Here is an 18,494-nt window from a genome sequence, read left to right as displayed (position 1 = left end):
GCTGCTGGGGGAGAGTTCCAGGATTTTGACCCAGCACTGATGAAGGAACGGTGATATATTTCCAAGTAAGGATGGTGTTGGCTTGGAGACCAACTTCCAGGGGGTGGTGTTCCCATGCTTCTGCTGCCCTTGACCTTCTAACTGGTAGAGGCCATGGGTTTGGAAAGTGCTGTCAACGGTGAGGCCATTGGACTGAAACATACCTGTGGTAGAGGAAAGTTATACGGTTTCGCTAGTCATTACTGAGGTTCCAGTCATCTCTTTGATTTCTGCCAATTAAGATATCTTTATTAGTCACATGTACACCGAAACACAGAGTGAAATGCATCTTTTGCGTAGAATGTTCTGGGGGCAGCCACACTTCCGGCGCCAACATAGCATGCCCACAACTTCCTAACCCGTATGTCTTTGGAATGTGGGAAGAAACCGGAGCACCCGGAGGAAACCCACGCAGACACAGGGAGAACGTACAAACACATTACAGACAGTGGCTGGAATTGAACCCGGGTCGCTGGTGCTGTAATAGCGTTATGCTAACCGCTGCACCACCGTGCCTGCCCTATGACAGCAGTGAAGGAACAAAGAGTGCAGGAAGCTGGCATGAAGTGGCCTTTACGTCCCTTGTTATATTTCGTACATCTTCGGACTTGATCACAAATACTGGTATATCACACAGTTGCTGAAGTGTGTCAGTGTGCCTCAGTATGTATTACCCATTGCCTTTAGGTCATAGGTTGGTATGTCAGAACCTTACTTCAAGTTAATGTTGGTGCATTACTGATAGAGTTGGAGGATCGCTCATTGGATAAGACAGTAAACCAAGACCACGTGTGGGAGAGGTGAATATCTTGAACCCTATGAAAGGACAAGAGGTCCTCCAAATCTAGAGTAAAGGCTCACCCATTCACCTACTGTTCACCCATCTTGCTGTGGGAATTCTAGCTGCTATACAGGCCTTAGGATCTCACTTAAGGTTATACTTAATTATCTGAGGCTTTTCTGCAGGACAAGATCACCTTATGTTTGTGTCTCTTCCCAGGAGGTTCCGGCGCCAAGATGTGAGGAACGGAGATCCCAACACGTTGTGTTCAGGAGGTACGATGAGAGATGTATTGTCTGTCTTGTTCCTGACTGGAGTTCAGGATGTCCAGTTTTTTGGGGTTATGGATTTACTGACTGGGAACGTAGTGGAGCTCACCTGCTTATCTGCTGTGGTTCAGTTGGCTGCACCCTTCTGTGTGAGACTGAAGGTTCCCATTCCATAACTTGAGCACCAAATCTAACAACGGTATGCAGTTCCATCTTTGGGATGAGAAATTAAACAAGAGGGCTCTCTCAGATGGATGCAAGGGATCCTTTTAATATATTTTGAAGAAGAGCCGCGTAGCCCTTTCTAGTGGCCTAGAAGTAGACTATGTGCTTAATGTCACATTTGGCGTTCGTGGGAGCTTGCTGTGCAAGTCTCGCTGCTCCATTTCCTACATTGGTGGAGTGCCTTTATTGGCTAGAAACTGTTCAAGTTGTGATAGGATAAGATAAGATATCTTTATTAGTCACATGTACATCAAAACACACAGTGAAATGCATCTTTCTGCGTAGAGTGTTCTGGGGCCAGCCTGCAAGTGTCGCCACACTTCCAGTGCTAACGTAGCATGCCCACAACTTCCTAACCCGTACATCTTTGGAATGTGGGAGGAAACCGGAGCACCCGGAGGAAACCCACGCAGACACGGGGAGAACGTATAAACTCCTTACAGACAGCAGCTAGAATTGAACCCAGGTCACTGGCGCTGTAATAGCGTTACACTAACCGCTACACTACTGTGTTGTTAATGTACCTGCCTCAACCACTTCCTCTGGTAGCTCGTTCCAGGTACTGACCACCCTCTGGGTGAAAATGTTGCCCCTCAGGTTCCTATTAAATCTCTCACCTTCAACCTATGCCCACTGGTTTGGGTTCAATTCTGGCCGCTGTCTGTAAGGAGTTTGTACATTCTTCCCGTGGCTGCGTGGGTTTCCTCCGGGTGCTCCGGTTTCCTCCCACATTCCAAAGACGTACGGGTTAGGAAGTTGTGGGCATGCTATGTTGGCGCCGGTAGCGTGGCGACACTTGCGGGCTGCCCCCAGGACATTCTATGCAAAAGATGCATTTCACTGTGTGTTTCGATGTACATGCGACTAATAAAGAAATATTATATTATTATTCGTTCTCGATTCCTTATTGAGCATCCTTAAGAGCTTAATGGCATCTTTCCTAGAGCAGAGCAATCGAAACTGAACACTATATTCCAAATGGGGCCTCCCCAGCATCTTGTAAGGTTGAAAGATCACCCTGAGGTTAGAATTAGCTTGAGCCCATTGGGTTCCACCCCCAAGCTTGAAATCATCCAGAACTCTGCTGCCAGCTTCCCGACTTGTACCAAGTCCTGTTCTCCCATCACTCAGTTGCCTCTGGGTTAAACAACTCTTCCATTTTCAAACTCTCGTCCTCCGTGTTCTCGGCTCTGTCTCCCTCTGCAATCTTCCAGCCACGCAGATGCCATACGGTAGCAGTTGTTACTAACCCAGCATCGAGAGGCCTGGACTATTGAACCAGAGACAGAAGTTCAAATCACACTAAAACATCAGGGGGATTTGAATTAAAGTAATTAAATAAATCTGGAATTATAAAAAAGCCAGTATCAATAATGATGGCTGTGGAACCTCCAGATTGTTGACAGAAACCCATCTGGTTCAAAAATGTTCTCTCCCAATCTGACTCCTGGCCCATGAGTCAACCTTACTGAAGTAGCTCAGGGGACAAGGATAAATCCTGGCCTGTCTGGTATTATCCACATTTCGTGTATGAATAAATAGACTAATACATCTGAGATGTCTGCAGTCTCTCACTCCTCTCTGTTTTCTTGCATGTGTGAAGAATTGACATGTCTAAAAGAGTTTAACTGCTCTGCCCCTCTTTCTCTCTTTCCCCCTTTAAAACATTCCCTAAAACCTGTCTCTGTGACTAACTTTCCCTGATTATCTTAATGTGGCCTGGTGTCAAATTTGTTTTGTTAAAACACGTGGGAAGCTCCTTGGAACATTTTACAACACTGAAGCCACTACATAAATGCAAGTTGTTATTATTCCATGATTTGTCAAGAGGGAAATATATCTTTGGTTGCCAGAATTAAACAGGTGTGAGAGTCCTGGCTGCTAATCTTACAGTAAAAACCTCAACATATCGGACTGAACAGATGTTGCCTAAGAAAGTGGTAGTAAAAGGGATTACAAGTTACGAAAGCCCGACTTATGGACACACCATTCAAACAAATGAGCTCCGATAACTATTATTAAATTCAAACAAGAAACAGTCTTGAATAAAACTGGTTACATGTAACCTTCCCGCAGTAATCAGACACCATTGTCTCTTAAGAACACAGGCTGCCAGTTTCACCGAGGGAGGCGACTTAAAGTTGACAAGTAATCACTTCTATTTATACTTGTGCAACGATACCCTATTAAACGATGTAATGGCCACTGATACTTCAAGCCCAGGGAAACCAACCATTGAGTGTGGGACCTCCTGAATCTGTACCACTGTTACTAGGCAGGGGAAGGCAATAAATAAATGTTCACATTAATTGACCCCATCAGCATCATTCCTTACAACACTGTGGAGGTGTGGTTACCGTATCAAGTGATTCTCTGACATGAACAAAATCGACTAATGGACAAGTGTAGAAATGGAACGCATTCGTTACCCAGGGAAGGCCTGTTGTATAGATGGGAGCTTAATTGTCGGCATGCACAGGAGAGATCAATGCGACTATGCTTTATAACCCTATGACACTCTGTGACTCTTTGTCATTGACTTAATTGCTGACGAACCAATACCGGAGGCAGAGTTTCATGTGCTGGTGGTGGTGGGGTCATTTTGTGCCCCAAATACCTACATGTACTTGGATAAAGAGACAAAAGTTGGGGCATGTGGTCATTGTGGATTTTGTCTCAAGCAGAAATGTCATCATTGAGAAGGGATCATTTAGAACTGTTTCATGTTCTTTCTCCTTTGTATGACAGAAACAAGTGACAATAATAAGTTAACAGAACATTGCATTTGGTTGTTTCTGTGTTTAAAATGAAGACGGAACAAAAATGTCTTTTGTGAAAAGAGAAGTCCCGATGTTGGCCCAGACCCTCCCTCAGTGCTGCCCCAAGGTAACCCTGGGTGCTCCCTCAGTGCTGACAAGGTGCTCCCTCAGTACTACCCTCATGTTAGCCTGGCTGCCTTACTGTCAGCTCAGGTGCGCCCTCTGCATTGCTGGTTGGTGAAGTGCTGGATCTGGCAATGATAAATCAAAAACCTGCAGATGCCAGAAGTCTGAAATAAAAACAGAAAGTGCAGGAAATGCTCAGCAGGTCAGGCAGAATCTGTGGAAGAGAAACAGGGTTAATGCTCCAGGTCGAAGCCCCCTCATGCTGCAGTCCTGTTGAAGACACTGCCAGTATCCTAAGAGCACGGGCACAAATTCTAAGATGCTGTTTGATTCCGGCATATTAACACCAGACAATTTCTTTCCCAGATCGCCATCGGCACAGGGTGATGGAAAAGAAGTTGTATGGAGTGGAAGGCAGCAGCTCCTTCCTGGAGTGCATCCCCAAATCCCTGCAAGCCCAGGTCACCTGGACCTTCCAGAAGCGTCCCGGCGGTCCCAAGGATGAGGTAGGCAGAATTCCTGGGATTTTCATGGAGAACAGTGATTGGGGAAAGACTTTCTCTGTTGGAGTGTAGAAGCCAGCTATCCTGGCCAGGTTGTATTTTGACCTGCATTGTTTTAGTTCCCACTGTTTGATGAACAGGAGCGTATTTCTCACGTTTCCTGTTCACTCCTCAAGCCTTGACCATCTGACCTGCGCCTTGTACCCAATCATCTCTGCTGCCTCATCGACGCGTGCTGTGTGTTGACTGCCTTTCCACTCGTTCCCTTCCCTTCTCTGCCATTGCCTCATCTCTCTACATTTCTTCCTAACGCTCTTTCCTCCCCCTTTACCTTATCCTCCTAGCTCTAACTTTCCCTATTGCTCCCCCGGCTGGACTCATGGAGTCATCCAGCACAGAAACAGGTCCTTCAGCCCATGCTGTCCATGCTGACCATTAAATACCCATCGATACTGATCCCACTTACCAGCACTTGGTCTGCAGCCTACTCTGAGTCGGTGCTTCAAGTGCTCACCTAGAGGCTTCTTAAGTTTTGTGACTGAATCTGCCTCCACCGCCAGGTTTCACTCTCAGGCAGTGCGTCCCAGAGTTCCACTGCCTGAGGCTTGCGAGATCCCATGGCCCTACTCGAAGACGTGCAGGGCAGTCGTCTTCCGTGTCCTGGTCAACATTAACCCCCTTGCCCAACAACAAACGGAAACGGATAATCTGGTCACTGTCACGTCAGTGTTTGCAGGATCTTGCTGTGCACAAATAGCCTCCCATGTCTTCTCCACTGCAAGGGTAATAAAACAATTTGGAATCTCCTGAGAGAGATGTAAAAGGCCCCAAATCTCCATTATCTACTCTCTTTTCCCTATCCCTAGACTTCCCTTTCTTACTCTCCCTGCTTTAAGTTTGCTTTTCCTCTTCAATTCTTCTTTTTGCTTTGCAATATTGGCTCCTTTCTGTTAGATATGCAAATATCCAGCTGACTGCAATCATCAAAGATGCATTAAAATATGTGATTGCTTGGTAATCCATGTTGTCAAAGTGCTGATCTGTGGTTTAATAAAAGAGGCTATCTTTTTTTTTGACATCATCTACTCAGCAACTGCTCCATTTCTGCCGAACTTAATTCCTGTCCATTTTACAATAGCTTTAACTGAAATTGAATGCAGCCCTTTCACAGAACGACCTGGAGGCTAATCAGCCCATTGTACCTGTGCTATCTCTTAGAACGAGCCTCCCAGTTAGTTCCACTCCACAGCCCCCATGGATTTCTCCCTTTTATCTATTTATTCAGATCTTGTTCAAAAGTTATTTTTGAATCTGCTTCCACCACCTTTCACATGGCGTGTTCCAAATCATAAGAACTAGTTTTGAGCTCTTTCTGAAAAAAGAAGTCCTGTTTTTTAGGATTCTTTGGCCAGTTGTTTTACAGCTGCATCCTACAGTTTTAGATTCAGCTGCCAATGGAAACAGTTTCTCCCTACACCCTTTATAATTTTTTAATCTCTTCTCTGCGGAGAATCAGCCCGCTCCTCCAATGTAACAAAAGCTTCTATCCCTAATGATCAAAGCTGCGATTTAGTTACGGAGGATACAGGGGTCATGGACTCGTGCTAACAGCTGTGATCACAAGATCACAAGGCAAAGGAGCAGAAGTAGGCCATTCGGCCCATCGAGTCTGCTCTGCCACTTCACCACGAGCTAAACTATTCTCCCATCTAGCCCCAATTCCCAGGCTTTTCCCCATATCCCTTGATACCCTGACTAATTAGATACCTATCAATCTCCTCCTTAAACACCCCCAATGATCGGGCCTCCACAGCTGTGTGTGGCAACGAATTCCATAAATCCACGACCCTCTGGCTAAAGAAATTTCTCCTCATCTCTGTTCTAAATGGGTACCCTCTAATTCAAAGACTGTGCCCTCTGGTCCTGGTCTCACCCACCAAGGGAAACAACTTAACCACATCTATTCTGTCCAGTCCTTTCAACATTCGAAATGTTTCTATGAGGTCCCCTCTCATTCTTCTGTACTCCAATGAGTACAGTCCAAGAGATCAACTTGAAATTCAGGGAAAGCACATGTTCCTGTATTTTGAATAGCCTTGCTTCTCTTCATTGAAAGAGCTGCCACAGCCCTCGCAGTGAAGCCGCAAGTATCGGTTAGGGTTAAAGAATATAATACTTCAATCCCGATTCCTTGATTTCTGCTCCCACTCCATGAGGCTTCCTGATGGGAGCGGGATGGATGAACAGAACCATATGTACAAAATTATAACTGTTCTCTCCATACAGCTGTGTATACAAACGTCCGGGTATGTGGACTGTGTCCTGTGAGCTTATTCTCCCTTGGTCAATCTTTTCAGTGATTTTGAGCAAATGTACCCCAGCCACACTGTGATATAGATAGTTTTCTGTGATTAAATCCCAGTCTTGTTTGTGCCGTGTTATTCTAGTAACACAAGAGTTATACAGCACGCAAGTAGCTCCTTTGGCACATAGATGACCATTCACACTAATCTCATTTTATCTTCCCCACATTCCCGTTATCTCCTTCCAGATACTATGAGTCACTTACACACAAGTGACAATTTAAAGCAGCCGATTAAACCGCATGTCTTTGGGATGTGGGAAGAAACCAGAGCAACCGGTTTGGAAAATTAAACCAGCATAGGATTTATACTGTGAATGGTAGGACACTAGGGAGTACAATGGAACAGAGGGACCTAGGGAGTGAGTACAAGTACATAGTTCGTTGAAAGCAGCGTCATAGACAGGGTTTAGTGCGCTGGTCTTCATCAGTCAGGCACTGAGTGCAGGAGTTGGGACATTATATTGCAGTTGTATAAGTTATTGGTGAGGTCGCACTTGGGAGTACTGTGTACATCTGTCATCGCCCTTACATAGAAACGACGTGGTTAAACTGGAAAGGGTGCAGAGAAGATTTATGAGGATGTTGCCAGGACTAGAAGGCCTGAGTTATAGGGAGAGGTTGGCCAGGCTGGGTCTTTATTCCTTGGAACGTAGGAGAATGAGGGGCGACCTTATAGAAATGTTTAAAATTATGAGAGGTATCGATAAGGTGGACGGTAACACTCTTTTCACCAGGGTAGGGGAGTCTAAAACTAGGGGGCAAAGGTTTAGGGTGAGAGGGGAAAGATTTAAAAGGGACCTGAGAGGTAATTTTTTTACACAGAGGGTGGTGAGTATATGGAACAAGCTGCCAGAGGAAGCGGTTAACGCAGGTGCAATTTAAGAAGCACTTGGATAGGTACATGGAGGGGTGGGGCTTAGAGGGTTATGGGCCGAACGCAGGAAATTGGGACTAGCTGGGTGGGCACCGTGGTCGGCATGGGCTGGTTGGGCTGAAGGGCCTGCATCCGTGCTGTATTGCTCTATGGCTGCATGATACCCAGGGAAACCCACAGGCATGGGAGAATGTGTAAACTCCACACAGACAGTGCCGGAGATCAGGATTGAACCCGGGTTGCTGGAGCTGTGAGGCATCGGATCCACCAGCTGTGCCACTCATCAAGCCCCTGGCCGGCTTGTTAAGGTGCAGTATCCAGAACTGGATGAAATACTCCAGCCGAACCCCAAGTAGTGAACCTCCCCTGTTAATGCAGATGGATTTCTTGCAATCACTTTCAACATGTTGGCTGCTGATAAACTTGTTTAGCTATCAGTGAATCTAATTGTCTACAATCAGGCAGTTGACAGGAGAGACAGTTGTGGCTGAATTGCAGAGAGTTGTGGACACAGCCCGGTCCATCACAGTAACCAGCCTCCCCTCCATGGACTCTGCCTACACTTCCCACTGCCTTGGGAAAGCAGCCAACATAATAAATGAACCCTCCCACCCCGGTCACTCTCTCTTCTCCACCTTTCCATCGGGCAGAAGATATAAAAGCTTGAGAGCACGTACCACAAGGCTGAAGAACAGCTTCTATCCCGCTGTTATAAGACTATTGAACAGACCCCTTGTAATTAATTGGTTTATTATTGTCACATGTACCGAGGTACAGTGAAAAACTTTGTTTTACATGCCGTCCATACAGATCATTTATCACATCAGGTATTACAATAGAAAAGCAATAACAGAATGCAGAATATATTGTTACAGTTACAGAGAAAGTGCAGTGCAGGCAGACAATAAGGTGCAAGGCCATAGCGAGGTAGATTGTGAGATCAGGAGTCCATCTTATCGTACTTGAGGTCCATTCAATAGTCTTATAACAGCGGGAGAGAAACTGTCCTTGAGCCTGGTGCTATGTGTTTCTGCTTGATGGGAGGGGAGGGGAGGGGAGGGGAGGGGGGAGAAGAGAGAATGTCGAGGTTTGGAGGGGACTTTGATTATGTTGGCTGCTTTAATGGGGCAGCGAGTAGTGCAGACAGAATCCATGGAGGGGAGGCTGGTTTTCTATGATGAAAAGTGAACTCTTGATCTCTCAGTCTACCTCATTGTGTCCCATGTACCTTAATTGTCCACCTGCACTGCACTTTCTCTGTGACGTTAACACAATATCTGCATTCTGTTATTGTTTTCCCTTTTTCCTACCTGGATGTACTTACAGGATGTATGGAATGATCTGTCTGGGTGGCATGCAGACAAAAGCTTTTCACTGTATATCAGTACGTGACAATAACAAACCAACTACCAGTACTCTTTGGCTCCAAGTCTGTTGGTGTCAACTTCCGTTGATGTTGTGTGTTTTATCGCACTCAGGTCCAACTGGATGAGCACATCATCCAGACCGAGAGAGGCTTGTTACTTCGTAACATTCACCGCAAGAATGCCGGCACGTTCTTCTGTCACTCCATGGAGCATGACTTCACTCAGACCCTCATGCAGATCTCGCTGGAGGTGATCGGGCTGGAGCAGGCCGACGAGCTCCTCAGCAGGGACCTGGCAACGGCTCACGGCCCGCAGGCCACCTTCCCCAACCAGAAGGTGTGGTACCGGGACTTCCTGCAGCTGGTTGACCACCCCAGCCTGAAGACGGTGGACGAGATCTGCCAGCAGGCGTGGAGGCGGAGGGTCAAGCAGCCCAAGCACAAGCGGAACTCGGTCCGCGCCTTGCAAACCAAGTGGAAGCACCTGCAGGAGGTGAGGAAGGGCAGGAACCGGCGCACCCACGAGTCGGCTCCGCGCGCCGAGAGGGCTCCCCGCAGTGCCGTCGTGCAGTGATCCTGAAGAAGGCGACTGCAGAAACATTCCTGGGAATGATGGCAAGGACTAAAGTGATGCCTAGTAGCTGCGTTTGGCCCCAACCTTCTCTGCACAAGGTTTACATGGACCTCCTGAGTGAAAGGACACTTCTCTCACTATTGAAACCACTATGACACTAACACCCATCACTTTATGTTCTAGTGTGTAGGAATTACTTCTTATATTCAAGGCTATGGATAGCAATAATAAGTACTAGGGCTTATTAGGATTGTCAGCAGCCTCCTAGGTCTTTGGAGGCTTCTTCTGTCCCTTTGGACTTTGTGATAAATCCATCTCGTCCTTGGGAGAAGTCTCTCCCTCTTTCCTCTCAACCATCAAAATGACCATCGCCTGAGAGGCTAAAGACGAACCACATTGGGGAATATGGTTTTTTATTGGCTGGGCAAGTTTTTAACCCTTTGCAGCTCACGTAATCCGAATTCTGCCAACGTTCCCAAGTGTTGCAAATGGACATGTGCAAAACAACAATTGAAACCCAAATGATCTGTGGTAAACATTGGCGTCTAGTCATTGGGTTTCTTGGTGTTGTTGTCTTGCAGTCAAGCCAAATGAGTTACACTCCAAACGGTAGAGAGAATTGGCAACATTTTTGTTTTGCTTTGAAATTATGGGGGCTGTAAAGGGTTAGAATATTTAGAGAGTTCCTGAAAGAAGGTGACCCTCGACTGAATGTTTCTCTTTTCTTTTGGTTTGACCCTATTGTCAGGTGTTGGTGCCTTTGGGACTTGCTGCTACTTGATGCCTGTCTCTTGTTAATACTAGCAACCCGACCAGTACAATAGCAGAGTTCGTTCAATCATACACACTCCCCATGATCTGGACTTCAGAGGTAGCCAAATCTCACTCCAATCTATCTCTGATGAATGTAGAACATAGTAACTGTAAAGAGATCTCACCACACGCACAAAAAATATACAAATGCAAGAAAAAAGACTTGACAGAAAGTGCCTTGAAAAGTTGTCAAGCCCACCGTGAGGACTGATAAGAGACTGATCATTTATGAATCTGCTTATTGGTAAACGGAATACGCTGCTGGTGATTTTGTGAAGATAGAAAACTTTGGGTAGAGTTAATCAGTTATTGCTATGTTTCTCCTCTCTCCTTTAGGAATCAGTGTCAGGCTCAGGTTGATTGATGGGAGGAAGTATATTTGGGCAGGTAATTAGCACAGAGCGCAAGGTCAGAGGACAAGCTAATTGTAAACAAGATACACTTGATGCTGTAATAAAAATACAAAATGCTGACTCAGCAGGTCAGGCAGCATCTGTGCAGAGAGAATCAGTGTTAACGTTTCAGGTTGATGACTTTTCATCAGCATGGTTCTGATGAAGCCGTAACTCTGATTCCATCTCCACAGATGCTGCCTGACCCACTGAACACTTGCAGCATTTTCTGTTTCTGTGACATGTTCATTTTGGTGAGCAAGGTCAAAAAAGCTTACCATTTTCACAACAAAATTTGAGCCCATGTTGAGTCAACGCCTTTAGGATTTTCAGTTGGGTAATATGATGAATGTCAACGCTATGTGACCAGTACCATATTATTTGTGAGGTACAGATTCTGTTACATGCTAAGGTACTAAACTGTCACTGTTTTTTAATTTCCAATAAATTGTTTTGATCACTAAAATATAGGTTCAAAGCAAGTTATCTGTGCACTGTGATTAGCCGACCATAGGACTAACTCGTATGTTGGTTTTTCTGCTAACAATTATCTGAAGGAAGAGATCTTCTGCTCAGAAGGATGATCTAAGGCTAGGAATGGCCAGTTGATAGGCTCTCAGTCTCTGATTCAAAATCTAGGTCAGGTGTGGGCTAGGTGTGAATGATAGTAGGGGTATGTAGTGTGGGGGGGGGCGCGGGGGGGGTTGGATTAATAGGTCCTAACCAAGGTGAATGAGACGAGGTTCAGACAGAAGGTGCGTCGTTCTCTATGAGCTGAGCTGAGTGGGTGAAATCTCCCTTGTGGAATACAGGAATAGTCTTCAATTCATAACAGCAGCACAAATCACAAATTTGATTCTAAACCTGGTTAGAATCAAGAATATGTGCAGAAAAAACTAACGGCGGCAAATGGTTGCCCGAGATGGGGAAGTGTGATCAGGCAAAGAAACATCGACATTTACGGATCTTTACCAGAAATCCTCTCCCTTTCTTTTCTGGTTTCTTTATCTTGTTCTGCGGTGTGGATGTGCCCCTCATTGCCTGTGTTTGTTTTTTCTTTGTTTGTCTCTCTGTTTCCATCTCCAGAGCAGAATAGGGAATGTGGAGCCGGGAAGTGAATCAGGGTGAGAAAGTTAGTTCAGCTCTGGACTTCATAACGAATGGTTCTGCTTCTCTCTCTCTCTCTGCCTGCCTCTCTCTGACTATCTTTCAACGCCACGTTTCTTCTGTGTTCATCAACTCTCTCTGCACTTTTGTTTAAATGAATCTAACATAGATTAAAATTTGACAGAGGGAGGAACTTGCTGGGCTGGTAAATTAGTATGGGCTTCAGCATTTTTTGTTTTTGTGACATGTTCATTGTCATGAGCAAGGTCAACCCAATACCAAAAATGTCAGCCTGGATTATCTTGTGATACAGGGCTGGAGCTTGGATCCAAGTTGTATGTGGCTGAGAAATAGGTTATCCCAAAAATCAATGCCCTCATGAAATTAAAGGCAGAGATTATTTCATCATAAGTTATATTTAATAGTAGATTTAATATAGTGTCAGTGTTGAAAGAGCCTCTAAGATGTATTTAAAGCATCAGAGCCCCATTTTACAGCATTACTTACAGTGAAATCATGGTGCAATGGTTGTTACTAAATTAGTATCCAGGACTATTGATCCAGGGTCATGTGTTCAAATCCCATTGCAGCAGCTGGGAAAATTAATTCCCAATAATTACAATTGTCTGGAATATCAGTAATGGTAAGTGTGATTCACTGATACTCCTCAGGGTAGGGAATGTCCACCCTTACTGGGTCTGGGCTATTTGAGGTGGCTGACCTAAGCAATGTGGTTGTCTATTCCCAGCTCTCGGAAGTGGGATGGAGGGATGGATGTTAAATCAATTGAATGAATTAAAAAAAAGGAAGGTGCATGGATAAACTAGAGGTTGGTGCTGGAGAGCTGATAAAGGACAGGATGGGGGAAGGGGAAGAGTGTGGAAGAAGAGTTGGAGGGCTTGGGGATGAGTGAGAAACCAGGGGACTTGGTGAGCGACACATGGAAGAGTTTTGGGCAACGTGGAACTTGGGAAGCCAGTGATGAGGATTGTCAGGCAAGAGAAAGCTGGGGGTAACAGAACCATGGGTGAGGAGGACTGTTGGTAGGGTGTGGCGATGGCTGGGGGTTTGAGGAGACAAGAATGCGGGTGGGAGGGATGTTGTGGAGATGGGTGAAATCAGTCTAGCTCGTGGACAGGAGGTGGTGCAAAGTGGTGAAGCGCTAAACTGGGTGTTATTTATCGTCATACAATAAGAAAACAGGACCATTCGGTCCACATCGACCAGGAGTATGAATTTACACTGATCCTATTTTTTTTTACTTTCCCCACATTCCCAACAACGTTCCCCAGATTCCACCCCTCGCCAACACACTAGGGGTAGTTTACAGCAGCCAGTTCACCTGCCCATCCGCACGCCTTCGAGATGTGGGGGGAAACCAGAGCACCCAGAGGAAGCCCACGTGGTCACAGAGACTGTGGACAAGCGCCACACAGGCGGCACTGGAGGTCAGGATTGAACCTGGGTCACTGGAGCTGTGAGACAGCGGCTCTTCCTGCTGTACCTCAGACTAGGAGGAGGGTAATTGGCAGGAGATGGGTAATATCACATCAGTGCGATTGCATCCATTTGGATGAGTGAAGGGTGAACCTTTGGCTCCCACGGCAATATTAAGCCTCATTTGAAAGAGGTGACCTCTCACCTCTGTCTAAGGGCAGGTGAGAGTGCTAGACTCTCAGACACAGTGCCATACATCAACCTTCCTGGCTCCTCTATGATGTCAGATCTTGTGCTTGAAGCAACACTATCACAGCTCAGAAGGCTGTACTCATCTGGCTAGTCAGGTCTCAGTCAGGACAAATTCATAAACTCAGACACTGTGCAATAAAAGTGGCATTGGTTCTTAAAAGTAGTTAAACATTACAAAGTCCAAGACAAAAAAAAACATTTCATAGAACACAGAACATTACAGCACAGTACAGGCCCTTCGGCCCACAATGTTGTGCTGACATTTTATCCTGCTCTAACATCCACCTAACCCTTCCCTCCCACATAGCCCTCCATTTCTCTATCATTCACATGGCTAAGAGTCTCTTAAATGTCCCTAATGTATCTGCCCCCACAACCTCTGCCGGCAGTGCGTTCCACGCACCCACCACTCTCTGTGTAAAAAACTTACCTCTGACATCCCCCTTATATCTTCCTCCAATCACCTTAAAATTATGCCCCCTTGTGTTAGCCATTTCAACCAAACACATTCACTGAATGGGTCATTCTAAACCACGAAGTTACCAGCAACACCCTCATTATTGAGTATAAACACAAGAAAGTGATGATCTAGAAGTTGCTACCTGGTCCATGAATTCCTGTGTGATTCATCAAAGCCTCACCCCCTAATAGGGAGATGCAAACTAAATTCTAATTTTAGGTTTTGGGTGTTGAATTAATCTGCTCCCTAGATTGAAGGTGATATTACCAGTGTGGCATTCACAGGCTTGGATAAGACATGATCAGTGAGGACTTTAATTGGCTTGGATAAGCAGTGACAGTATCAGAGCGATGGGTCTGGATAATCAATCCAAGCTGCTCCAATGCCAAACTTTCCCTCTGATTTATACAATTTAGAATCCCAGCTCCCAAATTGTTGGGATCCCTGTCACAGCTGGGAAGAAGGACAAGCCCTCTTTTGAGGGAATGAAATGAATCAACAACTGACTTCCAAGGTCAAGAATCCTCTGGGAAGTCAGGCACCCCAACATATAACCGTGAACTGCCCCTGTGTAACACACACGACCTTAACTAGTGGCCCTTCCTGACCTAAACCAAAATAATTTGCCAATATTTATGCAGTTCCAACCCTTCATTATTTAAACTATTCTGATCAAATTCCAGAATCCCACAGCAAAGGGACCCAGGATTTATCAGGCCACCTGGTGGTGTGTCCTTGCGATTTTCCCCCAAACCCATCTCAAGGTCTCTGTATCATCAGTCAATTAAGAGGACAGATTCCATGTGAAGTCCCATCAGAGTCTCACACAAGATTTGATTTGTCTTGGACTGAATGGCTCTGCCATTGCAACTTAGCAGCCTAATTAAAAAGCAAAAACAACTGCAGATGCTGGAATTTAAAAAAAGACAAAACGATGGAAACACTCAGCAAGGCAGAAAACATCTGTGGAGAGAGAGAGAGAGCTAACATTTTAGGTCGAGGACTCTTCGGAACTGGGAACAATGAGAGAACAAGGGTGTTTTGAATTGCAGAGAAAGGGAGGGGTGGAGGGAACAAAGTGGATGACTGTCATAGACCATGACAGGGTGGAGATCAAGAGAGGCGGAATGGTGCAAGAGATGAGGGGCTAGCTAAGAGAGCGTGTGAAGGGTTATTAATCATTCCTGATGGTCCAACGAAGGTGTGCATAGAGGGAGGGAGATAAAAATAGAGAAAGGGAGAAACAAAACACTGCCGATGTTGGAAATCTGGAATAAAAGTAGAGAATGCTGGAGAAACTCAGCAAGTCAGGCAGCATCTGTGGAGAAACACAGTGGACAGTTCAGGTTAAAGAATGTTTCAGTTCTGAAACAGTTATCTCACAGTTACCTCAACAATTATTTTTTCTCTCTATCCTTGGGTTTTCATTCTTCTCTCTCTGTTTACATCTCCCCAGACAGATAAACTGCGACGAACAAACTTTCATCACCTTCTCTCAGCTGGTGTCACTATATCACAGACATCCCTCTCTTCCCTCCGCACCTCACCCTTCTCAGTAATTTAAAACGTTCAATTTTTAACTTTTTGCAGTTCTGATGAAAGATCAACCCAAAATGTTGCCTCTCCACAGAAGCTAGCTGAACTGCTGAGGATTTCCAGCATTTCCTTGTTTTATCTAACCTTATCTTTCCTGTTTGTTTTGGCACAACTTTCCAGTGCTGCTTGTGAATTTTAAAATTTCACCTCCGTCGGGCTGTTGGGACTTGGTAGGAGTTGGGGCCCTGACTTGGGTTGTGGAGGTTGTAGTTCATCAAAGTTAGGAACCATGGATCCATTCCACTGACACAACAGATTCATCTGCCACAGTTTATTCTCAACCAACATCCCCTAACACACAGACTTTCAGCTAATAATACATCAATCTAATGGTGGTATTAACAGATGACAATAAAATACTAACAAATTTCCAAATTCTGTCAAAACTTTTCATCTCAAACCAAAGATTGTTAACTGTCAGGCTCTGAAGCAGTTCCATGGGCTTCACTACACAGTGACTTACGGAATACATCTATGTTTTTGGTACAATGTGGACAATGACATGGTTTCTAATTATTTCGTATTAATGTCTAAAGTTTCCGTTAATAAAGTTTTATTGTATAACTGAACACAAAATATGTGATTTTGACTTGTTTATAAGCTGCAGGAAACCACCCTGAACAATCCAACATTGTAAGTCCCAGCCTCGGTACAATGGACCTCTACAAAATGGAGTCCTCTTCTGGGCTATCCAGGGTGACATTCCAGCACTGTGCTGAGAGTATGTCACACTGTCACAAGGGATAGCACAGTGATACAGCTAGTAGAGCCTCTGCCTCACAGCTCCAGTGACCAGTTTCAATCCTGACCTCTGGCACTTCTGTTTAGAGTTTGCACGTCCTCCCTGTGACCGCATGAGTTTCATATGAATGAACATAGAACATAGAACAGTTCAGCACAGGAACAGGCCCTTCGGCCCACGACGTTGTGCCTAACTAATTAAACTAGTAATTAAGAGGGTAACTAAACTAGTCCCTTCTGTCTACACCATGTCCATATCCCTCCATTCTCTGCACAGTCATGTGCCTATCTAAGAGTCTCTTAAACACCACTATCGTATCTGCCTCCACCACCCCTGGCAGCACTTTCCAGGCACCCACCACTCTCTGTGTAAGAAAACCTGTCCTGCACATCTCCTTTGAACTTACCCCCCTCACCTTAAATGCACGCCCTCTGGTATTAGATATTTTGACCCTGGGAAAACAATACCGGCTGTCTAGTCTATCTATGCCCCTCATAATCTTATAAATTTCTTTCAGCCTCTGCCAATCTAAAGAAAACAACTCAAGATTGTCCAATCTCTCCTTATAGCACATGCCCTCCAATCCAGGCACCCTCTCCAAAGCCTCCACTTCCTTCCTATAATGGGGCGACCAGAACTGAATGCAATACCCTAGATCCGGCCAAACTAGAGTTTTATAAAGCTGCATCATAACTTCCTGATTTTGAACTCAGTGCCTCGAATTATAAAGATGGGCAGATGGGCATGTCATATCCCTTCTTTACAACCCGATCAACTTGTGCAGTCACTTTCAGGGAACTATGGATTTGGATCCCTCTGTACATCTACACAGTTAGGGTCTTGCCATTAACTGTATACTGTCACTTTACATTTGATCTCCCAAAGTGTAACACCTCACACTTGGCCGGATTAAACGCCATCTGCCATTTCTCCGCCCATATCTGCAACTGATCTATATCCCACTGTATCCTTTGGCAATCTTCTACACTGTCCACAACACCACCAATCTTTGTATCATAGAACGTAGAACATTACGGCACAGTACAGGCCCTTTGGCCCACCATGTTGTGCCGACATTTTGTCTTGCTCCAAGATCTATCTAACCCTTCCCTCCCACATGGCTCCCCATTTCTCTATCATTCATGTGTCTGCGAATTTACTAACTCACTCATTCACATTTTCATCCAGGTCATTTATGTACATCACAAACAGCAGAGGTCCCAGTACGGATCCCTGTGGAACACAACTAGTCACAGACCTCCAGCCAGAACAGGTCCCATTGACCACTATCTCTTGTCTTCTGTGGGCAAGCCAATTCCTAATCCGAACAGCCAAGTCACCATGCATCACCATGCACCATGCATCTCAAGCTTCTGGATGAGCTTCTCATGAGGGACCTTGTCAAACACCTTACTAAAATCCACGTAGAGAACATTCACAGCTCTACCCTCATCAATCACCTTCGTCAACTCCACAAAAAAACTCAATCAAGTTAGTAAGACATGACTTGCCCTGCACAAAGCCATACTGACTGTCCCTAATTTGGATTTCCTCCCACATCCAGAAGATGTGCAGGTTGGTAGGTTAGTTGGCTGCTGTAGTGAGTGGTAGGACATTGGGAAGTGGACTTGGTGGGAACGTGATGAGAATAAAAAATGGGAGAAGTGTGTGTGCTTGATGGTCAGCCTGGACTCTGTGGGCCAAAGGGCCTGTTTCTGTGCTCTATGCCTTTGTGACATTAGGCGACATCTGTTAGATAGGGGTGTAAAACTGAGGGTCTGCCTGGTCTCTCAATCAGATGTAAAAGGTCCCTG

General features: G+C 45.3%; 1 protein-coding gene across 4 annotated transcripts in view; it reads left to right on the top strand.

Annotated features, from left to right (window-relative positions):
* Positions 1 to 16,499, top strand: part of sema3b (sema domain, immunoglobulin domain (Ig), short basic domain, secreted, (semaphorin) 3B) — a 376,487-nt gene extending 359,988 nt beyond the window's left edge. For all 4 annotated transcript variants that reach the window (XM_052017532.1, XM_052017530.1, XM_052017534.1 and 1 more), the window contains exons 16-18: positions 1,040 to 1,095; positions 4,566 to 4,705; positions 9,420 to 16,499. In XM_052017532.1, the coding sequence (XP_051873492.1) occupies positions 1,040 to 1,095; positions 4,566 to 4,705; positions 9,420 to 9,881 (658 nt within the window). In that variant the 3' untranslated portion in view covers positions 9,882 to 16,499. The remainder of the gene's footprint in view (positions 1 to 1,039; positions 1,096 to 4,565; positions 4,706 to 9,419) is intronic.
* The last annotated feature ends 1,995 nt before the right edge of the window (positions 16,500 to 18,494 follow it).

This window comes from Pristis pectinata, chromosome 6 (genome assembly GCF_009764475.1).
Source record: "Pristis pectinata isolate sPriPec2 chromosome 6, sPriPec2.1.pri, whole genome shotgun sequence".
Classification (NCBI taxonomy): Eukaryota; Metazoa; Chordata; class Chondrichthyes; order Rhinopristiformes; family Pristidae; genus Pristis; species Pristis pectinata.
Note: the sequence above shows the minus strand (reverse complement) of the source record. Positions and strands in the feature narration are given on the sequence as shown.